Source organism: Dunckerocampus dactyliophorus, chromosome 6, assembly GCF_027744805.1.
Source record: "Dunckerocampus dactyliophorus isolate RoL2022-P2 chromosome 6, RoL_Ddac_1.1, whole genome shotgun sequence".
Lineage (NCBI taxonomy): Eukaryota > Metazoa > Chordata > Actinopteri > Syngnathiformes > Syngnathidae > Dunckerocampus > Dunckerocampus dactyliophorus.
This window is the reverse complement of record NC_072824.1, coordinates 5,828,774-5,850,565: the sequence shown is the minus strand read 5'-3', so window position 1 is coordinate 5,850,565 and position 21,792 is coordinate 5,828,774. Positions and strand designations below refer to the sequence as shown.

At 41.3% G+C, this 21,792-nt stretch overlaps 1 protein-coding gene across 19 annotated transcripts in view; it reads left to right on the top strand.

The window, feature by feature from the left end:
• cacna1ab (calcium channel, voltage-dependent, P/Q type, alpha 1A subunit, b) overlaps positions 1–21,792 on the top strand; it is a 144,367-nt gene that overhangs the window by 43,538 nt on the left and 79,037 nt on the right. For all 19 annotated transcript variants that reach the window (XM_054778959.1, XM_054778958.1, XM_054778951.1 and 16 more), the window contains exons 5-7: positions 18,752–18,843; positions 19,692–19,844; positions 19,922–20,109. In XM_054778959.1, coding sequence (XP_054634934.1) covers positions 18,752–18,843; positions 19,692–19,844; positions 19,922–20,109 — 433 coding nt within the window. The remainder of the gene's footprint in view (positions 1–18,751; positions 18,844–19,691; positions 19,845–19,921; positions 20,110–21,792) is intronic.

Here is a 21,792-nt window from a genome sequence, read left to right as displayed (position 1 = left end):
AGTGTGACAGCAAAAGTCCTGTCTGTCAAATATGACTTGAACCACTGAAAAACGGACCTATGAAGGTTAACGGTCCGAGCCAAACATTTGAGGAGGATAGAGTGGTCCACACCAGTGCTAGCTATGCTGTAATGGTTGCCGAAGTTGCCGACTTTTGACAACACAGCTCATGCCCGTGGTTTCAGCACATAGAAGCCCAGTTCCGACGACAAGGAATAACACAAGACCTGAAAATGTATTTCCACATAGCGGCTGCACTCGACCTCCACTTTCTCTCATACCGTAGGACTGTATGACGGACTATTTTATCGATTTTGAAACCTTGACTTTATCATACCGTGGTATACATTGAAACCAGTAACCGGCCCATGCTTAGGCGTGAGCAACGGTAGCGCGTGTTAGGGATTGTTGTGCCTGTTGTGAGATTATTCAATGTTGCAATAAATGCCTGTTGTATTTGTAGAATACTACAAATCATCGCAGCATCTTTGAATACTTTTTCTGAATGCCTTATATTTGTATTTTACTTCATTTTGCCATGTTTGCCAAATTTGCTTAAATACCTTCAGGGAGTGCAGCTTATTGGCTTCACTGCAGCATGGCTAACAGCTAGCGTCCCAGATGCTAACGTGGGGTGCTAGCGGACTTAGCACAGTCAGAGCGGACAGGGACACAAGAGCCTGTGGAAAGCGCAAATGAGGTGGGCTTGCACTGTATGAACTCTATGTGTCCTCCTGGCCATGGGAACATTAAAATATCAATCCATACAGCATTTTTTAAAATAGGTTGTCGTTATCAGGAAAAAACCCGATACCGATATTTACTAATATCACATTTTTGCCAATATTGGGCCGATAATATCAGCCCACCGATATTATCGGACATCTGTAATAGGAGCAGATCCTTTCACTTGATCATATAGCATCTTTATCCTTCATAAGGGTCGCAAGGTTTGAATGGCTCAGACTGAGCATATGGCCAATGTGTCTGAACATTTTTCATCTAAATTCAATTAAAGTAAAATGTAAGTAAAGTTAAAAAAAAGGTGCTTTTATTGAAATCACAAGAAAACATCTTTCAGTCCTCGGGTACTTTCTTGTATCATTGCCAGTAATCACCATCACCAAAGAAAAATGTGCCCACTGTATGATTGATTTGTAACTTCACTGTACAGTCAGACATCGCTTTTCATGTGCCCCACTTACCGTATTATTCTCTTTTTGTCTAAAATATTTGCCTAAATGTTGTCATATCGGAAATGTATCGTTCTGCCAAATCGAGTGCCCAAACAAAGCACCCTACACGTTGCAGAGTCACTGTCCGAGCATTTTTTATTCATTGTGACTGCTAAATAACCCACCATGGGGCAAAAGCCAGCAATTTGATGCAGAAGGTGAGAAACAATATTGAACTTAATCACACCAGGTTGTGCAGGAAGTCCGCATTCAACAATAAGTTCCAATCATTCCTCATTTATATTTATTTCACATTGTTTTTTGCATGAAAAACTATAATTATTCTCTATAAAATGTATTTTTTGTTAATATTTTTGTGTGTGTCTGTAACAGATTACAGTAATCCCTCGCCACCTTGCGCTTCGAATTTCGTGGCTTACTCTATAAACGCTTTTTCAAAAATATATTAATTCAGAGCATTCAGAAAACACATTCAAAGATGTGATAATATGTTGTATTCTATACTGGTCACTAGGTGTCAGTAATGTTACACTGATGAGACAATAGACACTGCAGGATGTCCTGTCCAGAACAGGAAGTAAAAAAAGGAAACAACACGGAACCTTGCCATTGCTAACATGTGAGTCTATATAATGTCCTAGATGTCTTGTTTTTCTTCTTTCATCGACTATATTGGGTAGTAGAACTGTAAAGGTGACTATGGGGTGTTATTTCTAATCATGTGAAAAAACATATTTAGGTTTTCTTTGCTCTAACTACCAAAATATTCCATTTAGAGATAAGGAATCCTACTTGGCGGAACTTCACTTATCACGGTCGGGTCTGGAGCCAAGTTACCGCCATAAACAAATTTTGGAATGAATTAATAACAAAAACCGAGGTTCCACTGTATAAGAAATGCCAAAACGTCAAATTCTCCCCTTTGCTGTTGTTTTCAAACAAACCGCCAATGTCACCACGGCAACGAGCTCTGGAAGCTTTCACTTGACCTTTCACCCTTTTTTGTAATTCGTGACTCAGTTCGGCCTCATCATTTCATGATGGCAAGTGTAGTATTCCAAACAAAAGATGGCATCCAACATGATGCCGTGTGACATCAAACATTGTTATCTTTATATTAGGGCTGGCAAAGTTAACGGAAATTTGCTTGAGTGGCACTATTTTTTTGACACACCATTAATGTGCGCACGTCCTGTTTGACCCTCGGCCCACACCATAGTTTGAGGAAACGCCACAGTGGATGTGGAGCCGCAGAAAAGGAGAAAGAAAAGGATATTTTGAATGGTAGGTGGAGCTTCAAAGCCCTGGCAGATGGCTCTTGCAACAAGACCAAAGTTATTTGTACCTACTGTCGTTGTGAGTTGATTTGTCGTTGGAAACTGCCAGAGAGAAATGAGAAGGTACTGGAGCACTGACGGTATTTTTAATTTTATTCATACAGCGGTACATTGACATACGACTGTTACAACTAACAAGTGTTTTTGAGATGCAAGCTGTCTCTCGGCTGATTTTTTGCTTTGAACTGCAAACTAAAATTTGGGTTACAAGCTCGGCGTTACCGGTAGGCATAGCCGAGGACAGCTACTTGGGGGCTTGTGTCAATGTGATTATGACTGAACAGCATTAACAACGAGCTAGCTTTTCAACACATCAGCAAAACATACGTACGTTCCACTTAATCTTATTTAGTATGTATTGTGTAAAACTATGACAGGAACAACATTAAAGTAAAAGCACGGAATGAATACAGACCCACCATCCACCAGTATGAGCCTGGGCTTTGTTTTTCAGAGTGGTGCGCTGCACAAATATGCACATTAGTACTCAATAACATTATCAAATCTTACCTTTACGCATTCCCACATAGTATGAGTATTTGGCACCAAATATGAGGTGAAAGAAAAGGGGAAAAACAAAGTATAGTAGTCTATCTGTGGAGTGTCAAACAAAGTGGGACCAGTCGCCACTCGCATTAAACATGCAAAAACTGGAGGATTTCTAACTATATTATTTTTTGGAATAAAATAATGGCCCATATTTCCAAAAGTGATATCCGTTTACATAAAATTTGATGTAGTTATTTAGAAATGATTTAATTTAAAAAAAAATTGTGTGTTTTTTTTTTTTTTAATTGCGCCTGAACTTCTCATCTGCACGTCTACATCAACAAATGTAACTGTTGAATCGTATGGAGTGGAATGGAATTGTCTTGTTTCTACAATGTATGTATGGGTCTGTTTTTTAAAATAATTGTAAACATTTTTGAATCGTATCTTAACGCGTGTATCTAATCGTTCGCATCGTTTACCACAAAGAGATTTACATCCCTACTTATTATAGATAAAATCTTCTTTCTCTTTACCATTGATTGTGATTAAGTATGAGTAAACTATGGACAAAATGTGATTAATCACGATGAAGTATTGTAATTGATCGACAGCCCTACTGTACTGTATTAGCATTTCTTCTCAGTGTTGCTTGTTTTTGGCGTTGCTTGGCGAGTCTGATCACTGCCATCTTGACTGGTGTGTGTGTGTGTGTGTGTGTGTGTGCATGTGTAGGCAGGCAGGTGGTGTGCATGTGTGAGTGTGTGTGTTTTTGTCGCGTGATCTAAATATGGCGACCCGAGGGAGCAGGAGGAGGAGAGATGGAGGGTGGGGCTGGGTGGAAGATGGTAACAAGATATAGTGTTTGTCAGGGGGAAAAGCAACACTACACACACATGCACACGCACGGCAGCGGCCCTGCTTTGACGCGCTGTACATGTGTGATCGGGGCCACGCCCCCCCCATCGTCGCCATGCACCTCTAATGAGGACAGGCGTACGTGCATGCTCACACACACACACACACACACACGTGCATATGCCCCCTCAGAGGCAGGATCAGAGCGGCACCGCAGGGAGCGGCCGCCGGGCCAAAGTGAAATGTCACCTCGCCGAGAGATGGGGCAGTGTTGTTATGGCGATAGCTTTTGAGAAGGCACTCCTTCTTCCTCTTGTATCCCTCGCCTCTATCTGGCTCCTGAAGTACACTTCATAAGAGTGACACGACGCAGGGAACTCTTTGACAATGATACACTACGCTAGCACTGTTAGCTAAAGACGCAGCCAATGGCAGCTTACGTCCTCGCTACATCATGGACAGTATCTGTCAAAAGCAGCACAGCTCTCACATTTTATTCTGTCTTGTCAAGGGACAAGACTATAGACCAGGGATTCCTAACCTGTGGTACGTGTACCCCTTGTGGTACGCGAGCAAATTGCAGGGGGCACATAGAAACATTTAATTTCCAAGATGCAGTGGTGTGAAAAAGTGTGAAAAAGTGTTAGTCAATGACAACACAACTGAACACAAAATGTAGTTTAAAATTAATATATATATATATATATTAATATATTAATATATATATATATATATATATATATATATATATATATATATATATGAAGACTTTGGAGTGGCCTAGTCAAAGTCTGACCTGAATCCTATTGAGATGCTGTGGCATGACCTTAAAAAGGCGCTTCATGCTGGAAAAGCCTCCAATGTGACTGAATGACAACAATTCTGCAAAGATGAGTGGGACAAAATTCCTCCACAGCGCTGTAAGAGACTCATTGCAAGTTATCACAAACGCTTGATTGCAGTTGTTGCTGCTAAGGGGGGCCCAACCACTTATTAGGTTTAGGGGGCAATCACTTTTTCACACAGGACTACATAGATTTGGATTTGTCTTCTCCCTTAATAATAAAAACAAACATTTAAAAACTGCATTTTGTGTTCAGTTGTGTTGTCATTGACTAATATCTAAATTTGTTTGATGATCTGAAACATTGAAGTGTGACAAACATGCAAAAAAAGAAGAAATCAGGAAAGGGCAAACACTTTTTCCACACCACTGTATGTATATTCTCACTCATTTCATATTAAGCCTGACAATAAAATGGAACTTGTGTGCTGCAACTAGGTTCCGAAGGGAGACAGTAACCTGTGGCAAAGCTGCACCAAAATCCAAACAGTTGTGTTACATTCTACTTTTGAAGAATTATCAATAGGTGTGAGTGAGGGAGTCCTACACAAGACAAAAAAGATTGGGAAACACTGCTATAGACAATAAGCTTATACTTTAGAGTAGTCAGTGTACAGCTTGTATCGCAGTATAGGTTTACTGTCAACACACTGCCATATTTGTGTAAATATCTGGCAGCACAAGTCTAATCTCTTTTCCTCTCCTGCGTGCCGGCAGCACTCATGCACACTACTACCACCAGGCTTGACTGTAGGCAAGACACAAATATCACAAATTTGAAAGGGACCTATTATGCTTTTCCTCTTTTCTGACCTATAAATGTTGTAACAATGTTTTCATATTCTCATGTTAAACGATGCCAACATGTCAGATAATGAGGTTTGCACATTTGGAAGTGAGACCTGAAAGCAGTTTTGGACGGCTCTGGACGCTGTGTTTTACAGAGTTTTTTTTACACCGAGTTCCATTGACGTCACTGCAACCCGGACTTCCTTATATGGGCATGCCCAGTTACACGCTGTAGGCCTGTCCTCCCCCTGCTCTGCTTCGCTCTGCTCTGTTCACCGTTCACCCAGGAAAAGTTTGTTGGTGTGTGCTTAAAGAGGCAAGCGTCAGGCACAAGTGGTTGGAGTTCCTGATTCCTGGCCAGCAAGAGAAAAATATGCTCATCTATCAACGGCATTTCACACGGGACTGTTTTATGAACATGGGCCAATACGGAGCTGGACTACTAGGCAGGAAGCACTGCAGGAAGAGGTGCAGAGTCTGGAAGATCTAGAAACTCGATCTAGAACTCAATACAAAGTCCGGAAAATGAGTATAATAAGTCCCATTTAAGTTCCCAAGATCTATGCACATAGTGTGTGATGTTTGGTTACCCCTGTCAGGAAGACAATGCATGATATGCTGCATGCTGTTATGCCGCATTCAACTCCAAAAAGAAAAAGCTAAGGGGATCACGCTCTGCTTCACACTGTCAAGGTACATGTCAGAATTCATCTTTCCTCTCAATGACACAACTATCCTGCTACTCACTTGTGTGCCAGCTCCTTAGAAAACTGTGTTTTCACTCGTTTCCAGTGGATAGTAAATTTATACCGCGATATAAGCTGCACACTGACTATCCTAAAGTAAATCCAAAGTTACGTTCTGTTTTGTTAGCAAGCTAGAATAAAATGGTTACAGAAACGTGAGGGCTATGCTGTCTCCGCTGCATTTTTGGCAAGCAGGAAGTCACAGTAGAGATTCCTGTGTGAAATGTCCTTCCTGGAATTCATCACTCGGCGTCCCCCTGAAGATGTTGTCGCTTCATGCAAACAGCGAAGACTCGTTACAGCGTTGACAGTACACAGTACACATACTAGCATGCAGAGGATGGAGATAAGGGTGGACTCGTCCATGCAGCTACATAACACCGGGAGGCGGGAGGAAGAGAGGACGTGACGACATCTCGTGCCCCTCATCCCCACCGCCCACTCCCCCCAAGACAGGGAAGGAAAGCAAGGATGGGTTTGGCTGGAGGAGGAGAGGAGAGGAGGAAGACCACACGATGAAGGAGAGGGAGGGGCGGAGGTAGTGAGAGTGATGGCGAGGGAGAGGGAGCATCTGAGGAAGGAGGCGAGGCAAAGATGGAGATGGAAGAAAGGAAGGGGGAGGGGAGGGAGAGCCAAACCAGAAAGAGCAAATGCAGTGAGGGATGGTGTGTGTGTGTGTGTGTGTGTGTGTGTGTGTGTGTGTGTGTGTGTGAGTGAGTGCTGCAGTAACCTGCTTTTCCCTGCTCCTCATGATCAATCACCCAGCAGCAAAGCCTGCGTGACACACTCTGCTGTTATCTTATGCTGCACACACACACACACACACACAGACAGACACACACACACACACACACACGCACACGCACACACTTCAAAGGCATATGCACAATTACTATACGGCCGATTTATGGACCTTCAATCTTCATGTATATTCATACTGAATGTTTTAGCGCATGAATGCCGAATAAAGTTTTTGATTTATCCCTGTTTGTGTGCGTGTGTGTGCGTGTGGGCGTGTGTGTGTTTTCCTGCCTCGATGGGCTCCAATTTAAAAGAAATACTTTCTCGGCGGTCCCTGCTTATCCTAAAGGGAAAAGCTAGCTGTAGGGGGTGTCCAAAGTGTGACCCATGGGACATTTTTGGCCCGCATCTTGTTTTTTATTGGCGTATTCTAAAAACGAAAAAAAGAATGAATTAATTTATTTATTTATTTTCATAATTTATATTCTTCATTGAATAGTTTGGGTTTTTTACATCCTGTCTCTCTGTTCCAATAAATCTAACATACAAATTCTACACTGTTCACATCTTTGAAAGGGGATACATCAACAGGGGATCAAATACTTATTTTCCTCCATTTGAGAAGCAGTGATGTAGAGCATTCTAATCAAATGTACATTTAGGATATTGGATGTTTTCCGATGATGGATGAAGATGTCCATTTAGCAGATGACATTAACTCCAGATGAATAATGACGTCCTTAACCATACATGAATGCAACACGTCTTTGGCAGAACATACGGACAAGCACACCACGTCCCCTTTGAATCAGACGTTGGGCACATGCAGGGTGACCATAGGAGCTGGGACATGACGTCCAGCAGCATGAGGTCAGAGAAGAGAGCACCTGGCTGGGAATTGTCCCTCTGCCATGACTTCAATTAGCAATATTGCTCGGTAGTCATTTGCAGGCCATCGCTCTCTTGTAGACCATCTTCTGCCGCCCGACACGCCGTCAGCTGAAAGGTTGCTGCTCACGTAAAGGTTCCGACGTCCTTGCTCGTCCGCTTTAAGGAACTATTTGAAACTTCTTGCATAATCTGGATCAGGGGTTCCGCGCAGGGGTTCTATGCTTCCATCTTTCACCATCTAGCGGACGCGGAAACGTAGATTAGAAGAATTGTTCTTTTGATTGATTCTTTTTGTTAATAATTGTTGTTTCGTCGAAATAATTATATATTTTTTTAAGTGGGAATATTATGAGGAATTTTTTCAAGGGAAAAAGTAATCATTTTATGAGGAAATATTGCAGTGTTACAAGAACAATGTCAAAATATGAGAAAAAAGTTACATTTACCAGAAAAAAAATCTTTAAAAAGTTGCACATTTCTGAGAAAAATGTTGTAAATTTCCAGAGGGAAAAGTAATAATTTATATGAGAAAATACTGCAGTTTTCAGAGAAAAAAATGCTGTATGTTTATGGAAAAATGTTACATTTTTCAGAGAAAAAAGTTGTACTTTTCAGAGAAAAAGTAATCATATTTTTTAGAAAATTCTACACTTTTTCAAGAACATTTTACAAGAAATTATGGCAATTTTACATGATGAAAGTGGGAATATTATGAGAAATAAGGTGTCAAAAAAATCGTTTTACAAGAAAATCTTGCAAAGTTACAATAACAAAGTCAGAATATGAGAAAAATAGTCTTTAAAAAACGTTACTTTGAGAAAAAGTCATACATTTATGAGAAATAAGTTACAGTTGTACAAGAAAAATTTTTACTTCTTTGAGAAAAAAAAACAAAATATGAGGAGATACTGCAATTTTCCAACACGAAACATTGTACTTCTGAGGAAAAAGTCATATTTTTTATGAGAAAATACTGCAATTTTCCAAGAAAAGTTGTACTTTTCACACAAAAAGTATACATTTTTAAGAGAAAATACTGCTGAAAATACTATTTTCTGAGAAAAAAAAGTTATACTTCTCTGAAAAAAGTAATAACCTTTATGAGAAAGTACTGCAATTTTCTGAGAAAAAACATGTTACATCTCCGAGAAAAAGTAACAATAATAAAGTGGTAATAATATGAGAAAAGTCAGCATTTTCCTACATAAAGTTACAATTGTAAAGATAGAAAAAATAATTTGTTTACCCACTAGTGGTTTGCTGTTTTTTGTGTATTTCATTTAAAAAACCATGAAAGCTTTTGACACAAAAAGCTAAGCACTTCCCTTTCTTCCCTTGCTGTACCCAAAATGAATCACCTAGGTATCACCGAGGTGTCTCCCTGATCTTACAGTAGATTTTGTGTCATTTCCAGCTTATTGGCTAAATCTAAAAGACTCTGTGACACTTTGAATCATCGTCAATCAGAGGAGCTCTGTCTCTGCATGCTAAACACGACCAAGCGCTGGATGATGAAATGTGTAAAAGCCTAAAACCATGCAGCTCAAAAGCCATAATATGCGATTAAAGGACAGAGTGAAGGTGAGGAAGCTTTTGCCCATCACATTTTATGCTTCTCCTTCATTTCTCCCGCTGGTCGTGAGGATGCAGGGAGCCAAAATCATTGCAGGGTTCAAGAGCAAAGTAAGAGAAAGGTTGACGATGGAAGGGAGTTGACGGTGGGAGGGGCCCGGAGGAGGGAGGGGGCGGTTTAGGGGTCCATCAGCTGTGCGTTAGCACTCGGCTGAGCTCAGCAATAATGGCCGAGGGAGAAAATGAAAGGATGAATGTGGTCAGAGGCAGAGTGCTTCCGCCCGTGAAAGCTTCAGCAAGAGGAGGAGGGATGAAGGAGAGACAAAGGTGGGAAGGGGCCTGGTGATGACATAACATTCACAACCCCTCATTCCAACTTGGACCCTCCCCGTTGGCGCCCCTCTGCACCCGGGAAGTGGACGCTCCCAATCAGGGGAAGTGATGAGGGTGTAGCGCCTCAGTTGGCGGTGACATAGGAGTCGTATAGCGTTGCTTTGACGTCCTCTTATCTTTAAGACGCAAGGGTTTGTGTAAACCCTTTCTTACAAATGATACAGGCCGCTTTTATCGTTGTTAGCTTGCATGATCAGTGTCCAAATGCTTCTCCTTGGACATTGGATTGAATTCACTGACCACTCTGTTTTATGTCGTAAAAAAATCCTATGGAACATTCTCATCATTTTTTTTATACATGTATTTTATTTTCATTTTTTTTCTTTGCAGTCCAGATCCCTCAGGAGTGATGTAGAGAGAATAATCAGACCTGGACAATGAAAAAATTGGAGTGTTCTTTATAAAAAGGGTGAACTAAAGGCTCCGGCAGCTCTGGTGATCTACCAAGGAATAACTTCTCCTACGGAGGAAATAAAATCAGTAGAAAAATTGTGAAAAAAGTCCACTTTTGTTGGAGTTCAGGCTGCGGGATGAAAATAATTGTTGGTGTACCAAACTAAGAAGAGTCTTGCTAAATAAATAAAAAAATAGGAATTATGAGTGGATAGTGTCACAGACAACACAAATAAATTAAGAATAAAAGCATTTTTTTTTAATTAAAAAGAAATTTAAAAAAATGTAACCAAAAAAAAGTGTATTTTTGTTGCCAGGTGTGCAAACAACCAAAACTGCCCCATTATCACATGAAAAACAACCATAGTCACCTGCTATAGGAATTATCGTACAGTTTTATGCATACGCATGGATTTTGCAATTGTGTCATTTCTCTGTATTAAATATAAAATGCATTAGGTGTACCGAGGGAAAGGTAAACCGTGACATCTGCTGGATCTGGTGAATTGTTTACCCTTCAGTTTCATACCTAAGCTGTTTGCTCAAATACACCAGGCTAATGGTTCATTTCTTCTTGCATCATGTGCCATCGCACGCATGCGTGTGCGTGTGTGTGTGTATTCGGGGTGGTCCTCAGTGGGAGACACTGAGGGGACAGAATCTCACACTGTGCTGACACATGGCACTCCCACACTGTTTCCACCATGCACATGCATCATAAACAGGAGGAATGAAACACAAAAGTGGCAAGAAAAACTGTAAGATTCTGCATTAAAAGACAGATTTTCGACTTTTAAAAGTTGAATTTCCAAATGTATTCAGTTAAGATTGTCTACATTACGCCAGTAGTCACTTGGAGCCGTTAGAATAGTGCAAGAACGTTTACGTTTCCATCTCATAATTGGCCGATAACAATAATGTCAAGCTAATTGTTTAGCTTTAATAATGATTTGGACTGCGTGAGAACGTGACCACATGCTCGTTTATGAACAAGTGTATGGCACAACACAGCAGCGGCACAACCAATGTTGTGGTCGTGGTGTAACGAGCAAACTGCCCAGTTAGCATTAATAGTGCTGATGAGCTGACCTCCATACGGACAGCGAGCAGAGTAGCAACATTTTAGAGCAGAGCTGGATAAAGCCGATCACATGTGATACTTCAAATGCGGCTGCTGCCATCTTGTGGAGTTCATTAAAAAGAAACGCCATCAGGCAGTTGCCTACAGCCACAGCTGTTCATGAAGATGTTTTTCATTAGAGGCACGGGGGCTATAGGAGATGGTGGTTAATTGAATGGAGGTGTAAGCTGGTGTATGTGTGGTGTCTTGTCTTGTTCACATGTTTGCATCAATGTGTGTGTGTGTGTGTCAGTGTGTGTGTGTGTGTGTGTGTGTGTGGGCAGTTGGCGAGGGATGGGCTGCAGGGGACAGCCGGGGGACCAAAAATCAATCATACGGAGACCCACTTCCTGTCCCCGTTGCTGCGGCAATGCCGAGATTCCATCGGTGAGCCCGAGCCGCGTTGCCCGGGCAACGCTTTATGAATGAGAGCAGGCCGGTAACCGTGGAGACTCGGGGTGAAGAGAGGATTCATGGGTTGCTATGGCAACGTGGCGTGAATGGGGAGAGACCCCCGACGCGGTCCCCCTCGTCCTCGTTCTTTTGCTGGAGTCCAGTCCTGGATTTTCAGGCCAATCAGACTATTTTCTTGAGCCACAAAATAAAAATTCTGTGAATAAGTATAAAGATAAAACACCGTTATACTATTACTACATTTATGTACAAAAATAAAAGCTTGTCCCGGGGAGACCTATGTCACATGTTATCATTTGTAGTAATAACTGAGCATTGCTTTACTTGGGAATCGTCAGGTTCTTTGTTTAAGATTGAATAGTAATAATAAGTAGGTTTAATATAATTACGCTAATTGTGAATTATTTTCCCGATTTTTTGGCGTCCCGTGGAGGCCACAGCGCCCTTAGCTTAATCGCTCGCCACTTTGCCTTCAAATTTCACGGCTTCACTCTATCACCGTTTTTCACAACTATATTAATTAATAAATCTGGCTTTTTTGTGGTTGAATAGGGACTATTGTTATTTTTTTGCCTAAATCAAGCGTGTCTAAAATACAGTAAGTACAATCGTTTTTTAAATTTGCCCTCTGCACTTTCTAAAAAGAACAATTAAACAAGAAAACAAAGAAAAACAGCAAAAATTGAAAAAGAGCAGTTATTTTACAAGAATAAAAATATTAACAAAATGAGAGCGTAGAAGTCATGATTTTAAGAGGAAAACATAGCATAAAGTTGAAAAATGAAAACAAAAATGTTATAATACGAGAAAAAAAACAAACAAAGAAAAAGCTGCAATTTTTGGAAAATTAAGTTGGGGAAAAAGTTAAATAATAAAATAAAAATATTATGAGAATAAAATCATAATATTACAGCAAAATTATTTACAAGAAGAAAGTTAAAATATAAATAAAAAATAATAATAATATAATAATAATAATAATAATTATTATTATTATTATAATAATACACTTTGTCACCGATAACACAAAGCTGAGATGCAGGCAGTTTTTTTTTAAATATGAAGAACGTCTCAGCATATGTCCATGGATTAGTTTAAAAAATGTAAAAGTGGCCCCCTCATCCTTTGACTGTTCCGTGTGAGGCCCTCGGTGGAGAATGTCTGGACACCCCTGGCCTAAATGACGCATCGGCAAGCGTGGCAAAATGAAGTAAAATACAAATATAAGGCAATCAGAAGATGCATTCAAAGATGTTGTGATGGTATGTAGTATTCTCCATTGGTCACTAGGTGTCAGTAATGTTACTGTAATGTTGGGTGGGACACACAAGCATCAGACGTGATGAGCGGAAAAAACGTTTTTTATTTCAAGTTTGAATGATCTAACAACAGGCACAATAATCCTTAACACGGGCTACTATCACGACCATAAACCACGCCAAGCTAAAACTCACTCTCTGAAGCCCGACGTCGCTTTCTGTCCGCACCCTACTCAGCTCCCCGCGCACCGGAATACATTTACAGCAACACACACGATCACATTTATGCCTTACGTTCTTATTATGTTTACTAGGGATGTCTCAATCTGATCTTCAGGATCAGGATCGGCTGCCTAGCCGCTGTTTTGCTAATATCGGCTTCCGCCACAAGATCGGGCGATGATAGGCGCGGTACTGCGCCTCAAAGCTTGGTCGCCGCTCGCAGGACAGTCTGTACTGCCAGCAAGCTAAGAAATGAAACAAATAACATCCACGGAGGACGTATCAGTGCTGGGTTGACATCAGGTCTTCTGAGGTGGAGCCTCTTTTTTCGTGGAACGCCATTTGAAATCATGCGCTCCAAGGAGCCTAATGACTGTTAATGGCTTTTTTTAAATAAGAGCGCTGGCTGGCCATCTTTGCTGTCAGATGGATGCTGCTGCTGTGTTGTGCGTGTGCGTGTGTGAGTGTGAATGGATGCGAGGTGTTTCCCAGCAGCTGTCGGCCTCTGTCATCACAGTCTAAACGCCACATCAACCGTCTCCCCGTCATGCTGGGACCGTCTCTCGCCACAATTGAATGTCACGCTTTGGACACTCGGGAATAGCACTCTCTTCTAGTCTGCTCACTTTCCGTCTCGGAGGAGATGGCGACTCTGCTCCACCTGGGAATTCCCACGTGTCCTTTATTTGTGCAGGTAGACGAAGAACGTCCTGAGCCTCACTTATAAAAATGTACGTGGAAATCTGACTAAAGGTCTGCGCACGCCACAAACCTAAAATGTGCGTACGGACAAAAATATTCCGACCTAAAAAAAGTGGCGTACGCACACATTCATGCAATTTGTGCTTCACCTGCAGTCCAAATGTGTGTATTCAACTCCACCTCCACCTCCATCAACTCCTCTCCACGCCTTCAATTCTCCATAAATGGTCAATGCAAAGTGGCTCATGAATGCGGCATCCATATTTAATGATTGCATTACTTAACCGAGACTAAGATGGAAATCTTATTTGGACAGCTGGAGACCCGTAAAAACATAATATTTGGAGGACACAGCAATGGCATTACGAACAAGAGGAAGACGAGCGAGTGCAAGTAGCGTCCGCTGTCAACAGCGTCAGTGGAACGGGGCGCACTGTGGCAGAACTTAGAAAAAGTGGTCGAATATCAAGGCATACATTTCCATTTTTAGTAGCATGTCTCTACATTTTTCCTAATTGATACTACATTTTTGATGAATATAAGCTTAGCAAAATCTGTTTAATTTACAGGACGCAAAGACTCAAAACAGGGATGAAGTTATGCCGAAAATTAATTGCTGTAATTCCACACGTATAGTTAAAAAATATTTAACGCAGTGATGACATTAACACCATTGAAATATTAGGTATATTATACTGTAGCTCTGTGCCTTGTAAACTTAAACCCTCAAATTATTTCATTGACAACCTGATGTTTGTTATAATTAATATCAATCAAACATTATTAATCAAACACATAATATTATAATAAAGTCATAAAGACTTGCACCGGCTTGACGCTTTACGTTATATGGAATTTCTTACGTAATACGATGCAAAAACTTTCCATAAATTCTTTACGTTCAGTGGAATTTACGTAAAAGGATGTTTACGTTATGCGAGGTACTACTGTATTTCACCTCACCGCTTAAAATGTCTTTTGACATGTCTCCAAAAAGTGCGTACGCCAGCTACAAAGGTGGCGTTGCGGTGCGCACATTCTTATGTCAAGTTGTGTTTTTATAGGTACCATAGTTTGCGTGGAAAACGGCGTACGCAACTTTTCAGCTCCATTTTGTACGTACGCAAGCTTTATAAGCAAGACCTGTGGTCTTGTGGAGACCTCTGTTTTTTCTAATAGCCAGCAGGGGGCGCCTTCACTGGAAGTCAGTGGCTTCAATTCCCCGCTTTTCAAGGGTTACCAGCGAATGGCGAAAAAACGCGAGTATTTTAAGATACGGCCTTAAAAATGTCACACATAATTCACCTAAACTCCCCCACACAGCTAAATCAGATACTCGATAGAGTACACCCTCAATGCAGTACGATTTGATTGAATACATGAAGAGACAATGCGATACAGTGATACAATTTCATACAGTCAGATGTGACACAATAGGATGCGATCCACTGCGATATGAGCCAATATGACAAAGTCCAATGCAAGTTGATCCGATTTGATACCATACGAGTACATTTGTTCCAGTGCAGTATGACGTGATTCATTACGATCCAATACAAAACAACAGGATATGATGCAGTGTGGTGCGATTCAGTCCAAGCCACGATTTGATGCAATATGGTACAATGTAATATGATACAGTTTGATTTTACATACAGTAATTTTTCATTTATTATGGTTAATAGTTTCCAGACCTGACCGTGATGAGTGAATTTAGGTTTTTTTACTTATAAATCAAATATTTTTGGAGTTAGAGCGTAGAAAACCTGTTTACAACCTTTTGAATACGGCTTTTTAGCGTTATTAGAGCCCTCTAGACATGAAATAACACCCCTATGGTCACCTTTACACTCCTATTACTCAATATAGTAGACATTGTAAGAGAAAATAAGACATATATATATATAAGATATACAAAACACATAATATAGACTCATGTTAGCGTTGCGAAAGTTCCTTGTTGTTCTTTTTTTACTTCATGTTCTGTGCAGTTCTTCCTAGTGGGTATTGTCTCATCCATGTAACATTACTGACCCCTAGTGACCAGTGTAGAATACGACACATCATCACAATGTCTTTGAATGCGTCTTCTTAATGGCCTATATTTGTATTTTAGGTCATTTAGCCATTTTTACGCTTGAAAATTATTAATGTAGGTCAAAAATACGTATAATTTGCTTAAATATGCATATTTTTGGACTAATTATAGGCCGTGTTCAATACATTCATACATTTGTATCATGTTAAGAATCTATATTGTTTTTATTGTTTAATTTGCAAAATTATGTTGCTGCATTAGCTTGTAATGAAATATGATCGCTCATATCATGCAGATAACCATCCACAAATCCCTCCTTGGTCTGCCCTCCCACCGCATAAAAAGCCCCCAACACAGCCGGCAGTGGTTCACCTACTGGTGGGCCGGGTGCACTGCGGGCCGGCTCATGCGTTGCCAAGGGCGACTGCATCCCAGATCTTTTGGATCGTCTGCCAGAAGCGTCTCGCTCGGGTGAACACTTGACGCTCTGCGCTGACTTGACACAAGGATCAAGACAGAATGTGCAAAGTGCAGAAAGATCAGAGAGAAGCGCCAAATAAATAAAATATCAGGAAGCTACAATACTCTTAGCTTTTGAAGCGGCCATGGAGTGATGCGATCTTCGGACAGAAGGAAGCTGGAGGCTTGCTGCCATGGCGGCGGCAGCGGCGGCGGGCTGTTGGCTTATTTTTGCTGAGGTCTGGTGTTTTTCCGGTCGGCAGCGGTGCGGCCTTTAGCTGAGGCAGTTAAAAAGCCATTGAGGGAATGAGGGGCTTGGCTGCCGGTATTGGGTCTGTTAATAAATGACCTCTTACTGGAATTAGCAACCAACCTGGAGGGAAGACGGCGGATGGGCGGTGGACGTGGAAGGAGGAAGCGGCGGCATGGAGCACAAAAAGAAAACAGATGAAAGGCTATGAATTAGTTTTGAAGATTTAAAATATGCCCTTTCTCTATGACTTACTCCTATATACAGTGGGACCTCAGTTTCATTATTAATTCCTTCTACTGTAGAAGGTCAAATGAAAACCGCAACTTAGAGAAACCAAGGTCATTTTCGGAAATAATTGGAAATAATCATCAGACATCCAAAAATATCCAGAAATAATACATTTTATAGAAAATAACTATAGTTTTACGTGCAATTCCAAATTACGTGTATTGAAGACTCTTGTTGTAGCGAAGAGGGCGAGCGGAGAAGGAGGAGAAGAGAGGACGGCATCTTGGTACATGGAAATTAGTTCTTTCTCAATCATGTTTCTCATCTTCTTTATCAAATTCCTGGTACTCGCAACTTTCTTTGGCCCCATGGAGGGTTATTTAGCAGTCGCACTCAATTAAAAAATGCATGGACAATGACTCGGTAACGCATAGGGTGTTTTGTTTGGGCACTCAGTTTCCTGGAATGATACGTACGATATTGTACCAAAATTGAGACAGTGCAAAATTTTTGACAAAAACAGAAATTGAAAACTGCGGCGTTCGAAAACCGAGGTTTGTACTTTATATGTTTATTTATATTATTTTATGAGCAGATTAAAATTGCATAGCTGATTGTGTGGAGGTTGAGGTTGTGTGGTGATATGCATGGAGGTTCTTTCTGGGCCAGAGTTGGCCCTCATCTTTTTTTGCTGTACGCATGGGTGCCCATGGTCCCGTTGGAGGTCCAGTTTATGTTACATCTAAGGCAGGGGTGTCCAAAGTGCCATCCACAGCTTATTTTTTTATTGGCCCACGACCTGTTCTGCAGATAAGAGTACACAAAGCACGCATCCAAACACTCGTTCATTCATGTTCAATGCCGCTTATCCTCATTAGGGTTGCTCGACTGCAGCCGAGAGGCAGGGTACACCCTGGACTGGTTGCAAGCCAATCGCAGGGATCCAAACATTTTGCAGGAAACAAAGGAAATGGACCAACTACCACTAGAAATGGCACCTGCAAACCAAAATGGCCGACTTACTGTCGGCCCTCAGTTTATGATGAAGATGTGTTTATCCGATTACATACGGGACCCCTTAAATATGTGCATTTTCACCTGGATACACATGCTCGCAAGATTTGGTACGTTTTGGAGTAATGTTCAAGCCCTCAACAAGGCAATTTTGATGCTGAAGTACTAATTTTTTGATTGATTTTAATGTGTTTAATGAATTAAAATGTCAATATGAAAGTCATCTCAGGCAACCAGGCATCAGTAGATGGCAGATGTGCAGTGCAAATAGTGTTATATGTAATAAAAATAAGACTTTGTCAAGGAAAAATCTGCTGTTAGCTCCGAAATAGACAGGACAAGTTCTGGGAGAATAATGAGAGGTACAGTTCAAGAACACTTGCATGCAACCTGAACACACAGCTTCTCGAGAAAATGTCTGACTATTCATGCCGAAATGTTAGTTAATATAAGAAACCAATATGCAAGGGGGGATCATCTCCTCCTCCTTCGACGATGAAGGGCATACTCAAATGTCCAGACACCCAAGGCTATTTGAATCACATGGAGTCACATGGTAAGCACGTGGAGGACTTGTTTTAGAGACAGGCGGCCTCCATCCTCGAGCAGGTAATCATAGCAAGTCAGTGACATTAGTGTGTATTGTAGCAGAAATACATATGCATCAGTGTGTCATTCTAGCTAATATTAGTAAAATCAAACGGAATAATGGGCACTTAACATTTTAAAAGTGCAACATCAAACTTGCATTTTCCTGACAGACTTTGCAACGTTTCTCTTGTCCTCTCAACAGTATTTTGTCATCAGTGGGGACTCAGCTTGACCTGAGGACACTGCGAGCTGTCCGAGTGCTCCGACCTCTCAAATTGGTGTCCGGAATTCCCAGTAAGTGTCTCCCTTTGGAAAAGCGTTGGAGTCCAGAGTAGTTTTCCGTGATTTTCTGGACTTTTGTGTTTACCTTTGTCACCCATTTATCTTGCTTTGTTGGGTTCCCTATTTTATAGTACAGCCTCACATGTGACTTTACAGTTATGTTTTTTTGACATAGTGTATTAACACATTGGACCTATAATTACCCCCCCAAAAATATTTTTGTTAGTGTAAAATGTGTGTAATGAACCCTTCTTATAAGTTTGCTTGCAAATATAGAATTCATATTTCAAAAACTCATTAACAAATTTAGTAAAAAAATGTTAAATGCAGTGAATTATGTCATGTAACCGAAGGCACTGTGAAAAAACGAACAAAACACTATAGAACACAGCTCGAACCAAAAAGGAAAGGTGAAACGGAACAATGAGGACAGAAAAAGAGAGTTAATCTGAACTTTACCGTAACAGGTTAGAAGCAAAAGGTAAGTTCGCAGGCTGGAGCAAAAACATGGCCATCGTAGAAACACAAAAAGGTAGGCAGCTCTCTCAGTGACTGTACGGAGCAAGAAGAACGGAAGAAGGAACCCTCCGGCGTCTTCCTGCTGCAGCTGCGTGCTTAAGTTGCGCACTAATTGCCAATCAGCAGCCGTGTGCCTTGTTGGGACTTTAAAGGAGGAAACAGAGGGCACAGCAAGCAGGTGGCAACAACGTAAAAGAGCAGGAACGGAAACAACTCAGGACGCTCGGCCAACCATTCGTTGGTTATTTGGTTTATTAAGGAGGTTAAAAAACCCTGAAATAAGAGCACATCCTTATTCCGAACGATTCCCTTCATTGTGCTCACTGCATGTTGTCCTCCAGGCCTGCAGGTGGTGCTCAAGTCCATTATGAAGGCCATGATCCCGCTGCTGCAGATCGGCCTGCTGCTGTTCGTGGCCATCCTCATGTTTGCCATCATCGGCCTGGAGTTCTACATGGGGAAGTTCCACACCACCTGCTATGACGAAATGACAGGTGAGCAAAAAAGACGGCGGCCTCGTTTATGCCAGCGACAGCTTCTCTGCATCCCCTCGCCGTGTGTGTCACGCCAGGTGAGATCGTGGACGAGCTGCCGTGCGGCACTAAGCCACCGTCCAGAATGTGTCCCAACGGCACAACATGTCGAGGCGGCTGGATCGGGCCCAACTACGGGATCACGCAGTTTGACAACATCCTATTCGCTGTGCTCACCGTCTTCCAGTGCATCACCATGGAGGGCTGGACCGACATGCTGTATTACGTGAGTCCCTTTTGCACTTTCTCTGTTTAACCTGGAACCGTCCAAGGAACCTAGAACAAGTCAATCAAAAGACAAAATGTGCGGCTCGGTCAGGTGGTGTCTTCTATTATTGTCCTCAAGTTTTCACTTACCAAATAAAGTGGAACCTTGGTGAGCCCCACTGGTTCGTTTCAGATGGTCAAACTGGAAGCGAAACGGACATTAACCAATTCAATCTTTCCCATAATAAATAGTCTCAATCCAATTAATCCATTCCAGAAAGCCAAAAACATTAACACAAAACACGTTTTTGTAGTTTTACAATTATAGTTTTACATGCAGAAAACAATTAGAAATGCATATGAGTGCACATAAATGATGAATGGAAGGGATAAATGAATAAATAAATTGAAGACGTGATTCGTGATGTAACTGTCCCCAAAGTTGTGATGTGCGATACCACTGATTTTGTTTCCGATCCATTCGAGTAAAATTCAGGCTGGTATCGGCAATACCAATACTTTGTGCAAATTCACCTAACGCAGGGGTCGCCAACCCGTCGATCGTGAGCTACCCAGTCGATCTTAGGGACTTTGCCGGTCGATCGCGAGAACATTTTGGAAAAAAATCTATTATCACATCAGTGCCCTCACCTCCCAGAGAGCGACCAACAGGCACACATTTTGTCCACTGAACACGCTCATACGGCTGGAACACGCTCATACGCCTATCCAGGGAGCAAGGAGCCCAATCCCCAAAACCTGGCTGGAGGTACACTAGTACATTTTAAAAAGTAAATTTGATATTCATATCATACCATAAAGAATACAAGACATTTAATGAATTTATTAATTAAATAAACTTTTCATATAAATAAATCAATATACTGATTGATATGAGAATCAGTTCTACAGCGTGAAGAGCCGGTATCGGAAGTATCAATATTTTAGTATCAATCCGCACATCACTACCCCAAAGACAGGATGTGGCAGCGAGTTCAGCACCTTCCTCTTCAACCACCACCTTCCTGTTTTGCCATGAGTTTTCTCTTGAATTCAATAGTGTTTCTCAGCTCAATAATCCACAATGGAGCCAAAGAAAGTTGCAAGTGCCAGCATTTTGATAAAGAAGGTGAGAAAACACTACTGAATTCAAGAACGAACTCATGGCAAAACAGGAAGATGGTGTCCATGTGGTGTCTCGCTGCCACATCGTGTCTTTGGGAACACGGGTCTTCGGTGAAGGTAAAAGTCACCTTAAATCTTCATTTATCCCCTTCATTCGTCATTTATATGTATTTAGAATTGTTTTATGCATGTAAACATGGAATTGTAAACCTATAAAAACGCTGTTTTGTGTTAAGATTTTTGAGAGTCAACCACTGATGACATCATAGACGGGCGACATAGCTGACTTCCGGTTCCGGTTGCCGTTTCCTTAGCAAGCTTGTGATGCCAACAAGGACACTTAGCGATACAAATACATTAAGAACACAGTTGGACAAGACACGCGTCATATTGTACGCTAACTGAAAAATGTACTCAAACCGAGGCAAAATTTGGGCGTACATTTGTGACGTGAAAAACACGCTAAACCGGGTTCCACTATATTGGACCTTTTCCCAAAAAGACCAGAAGCGGTAAGCAACACTGTCATCCAATTAGTTCTAATGCAGGTCGTGTTTCATTTTTTATGATAAGAGCC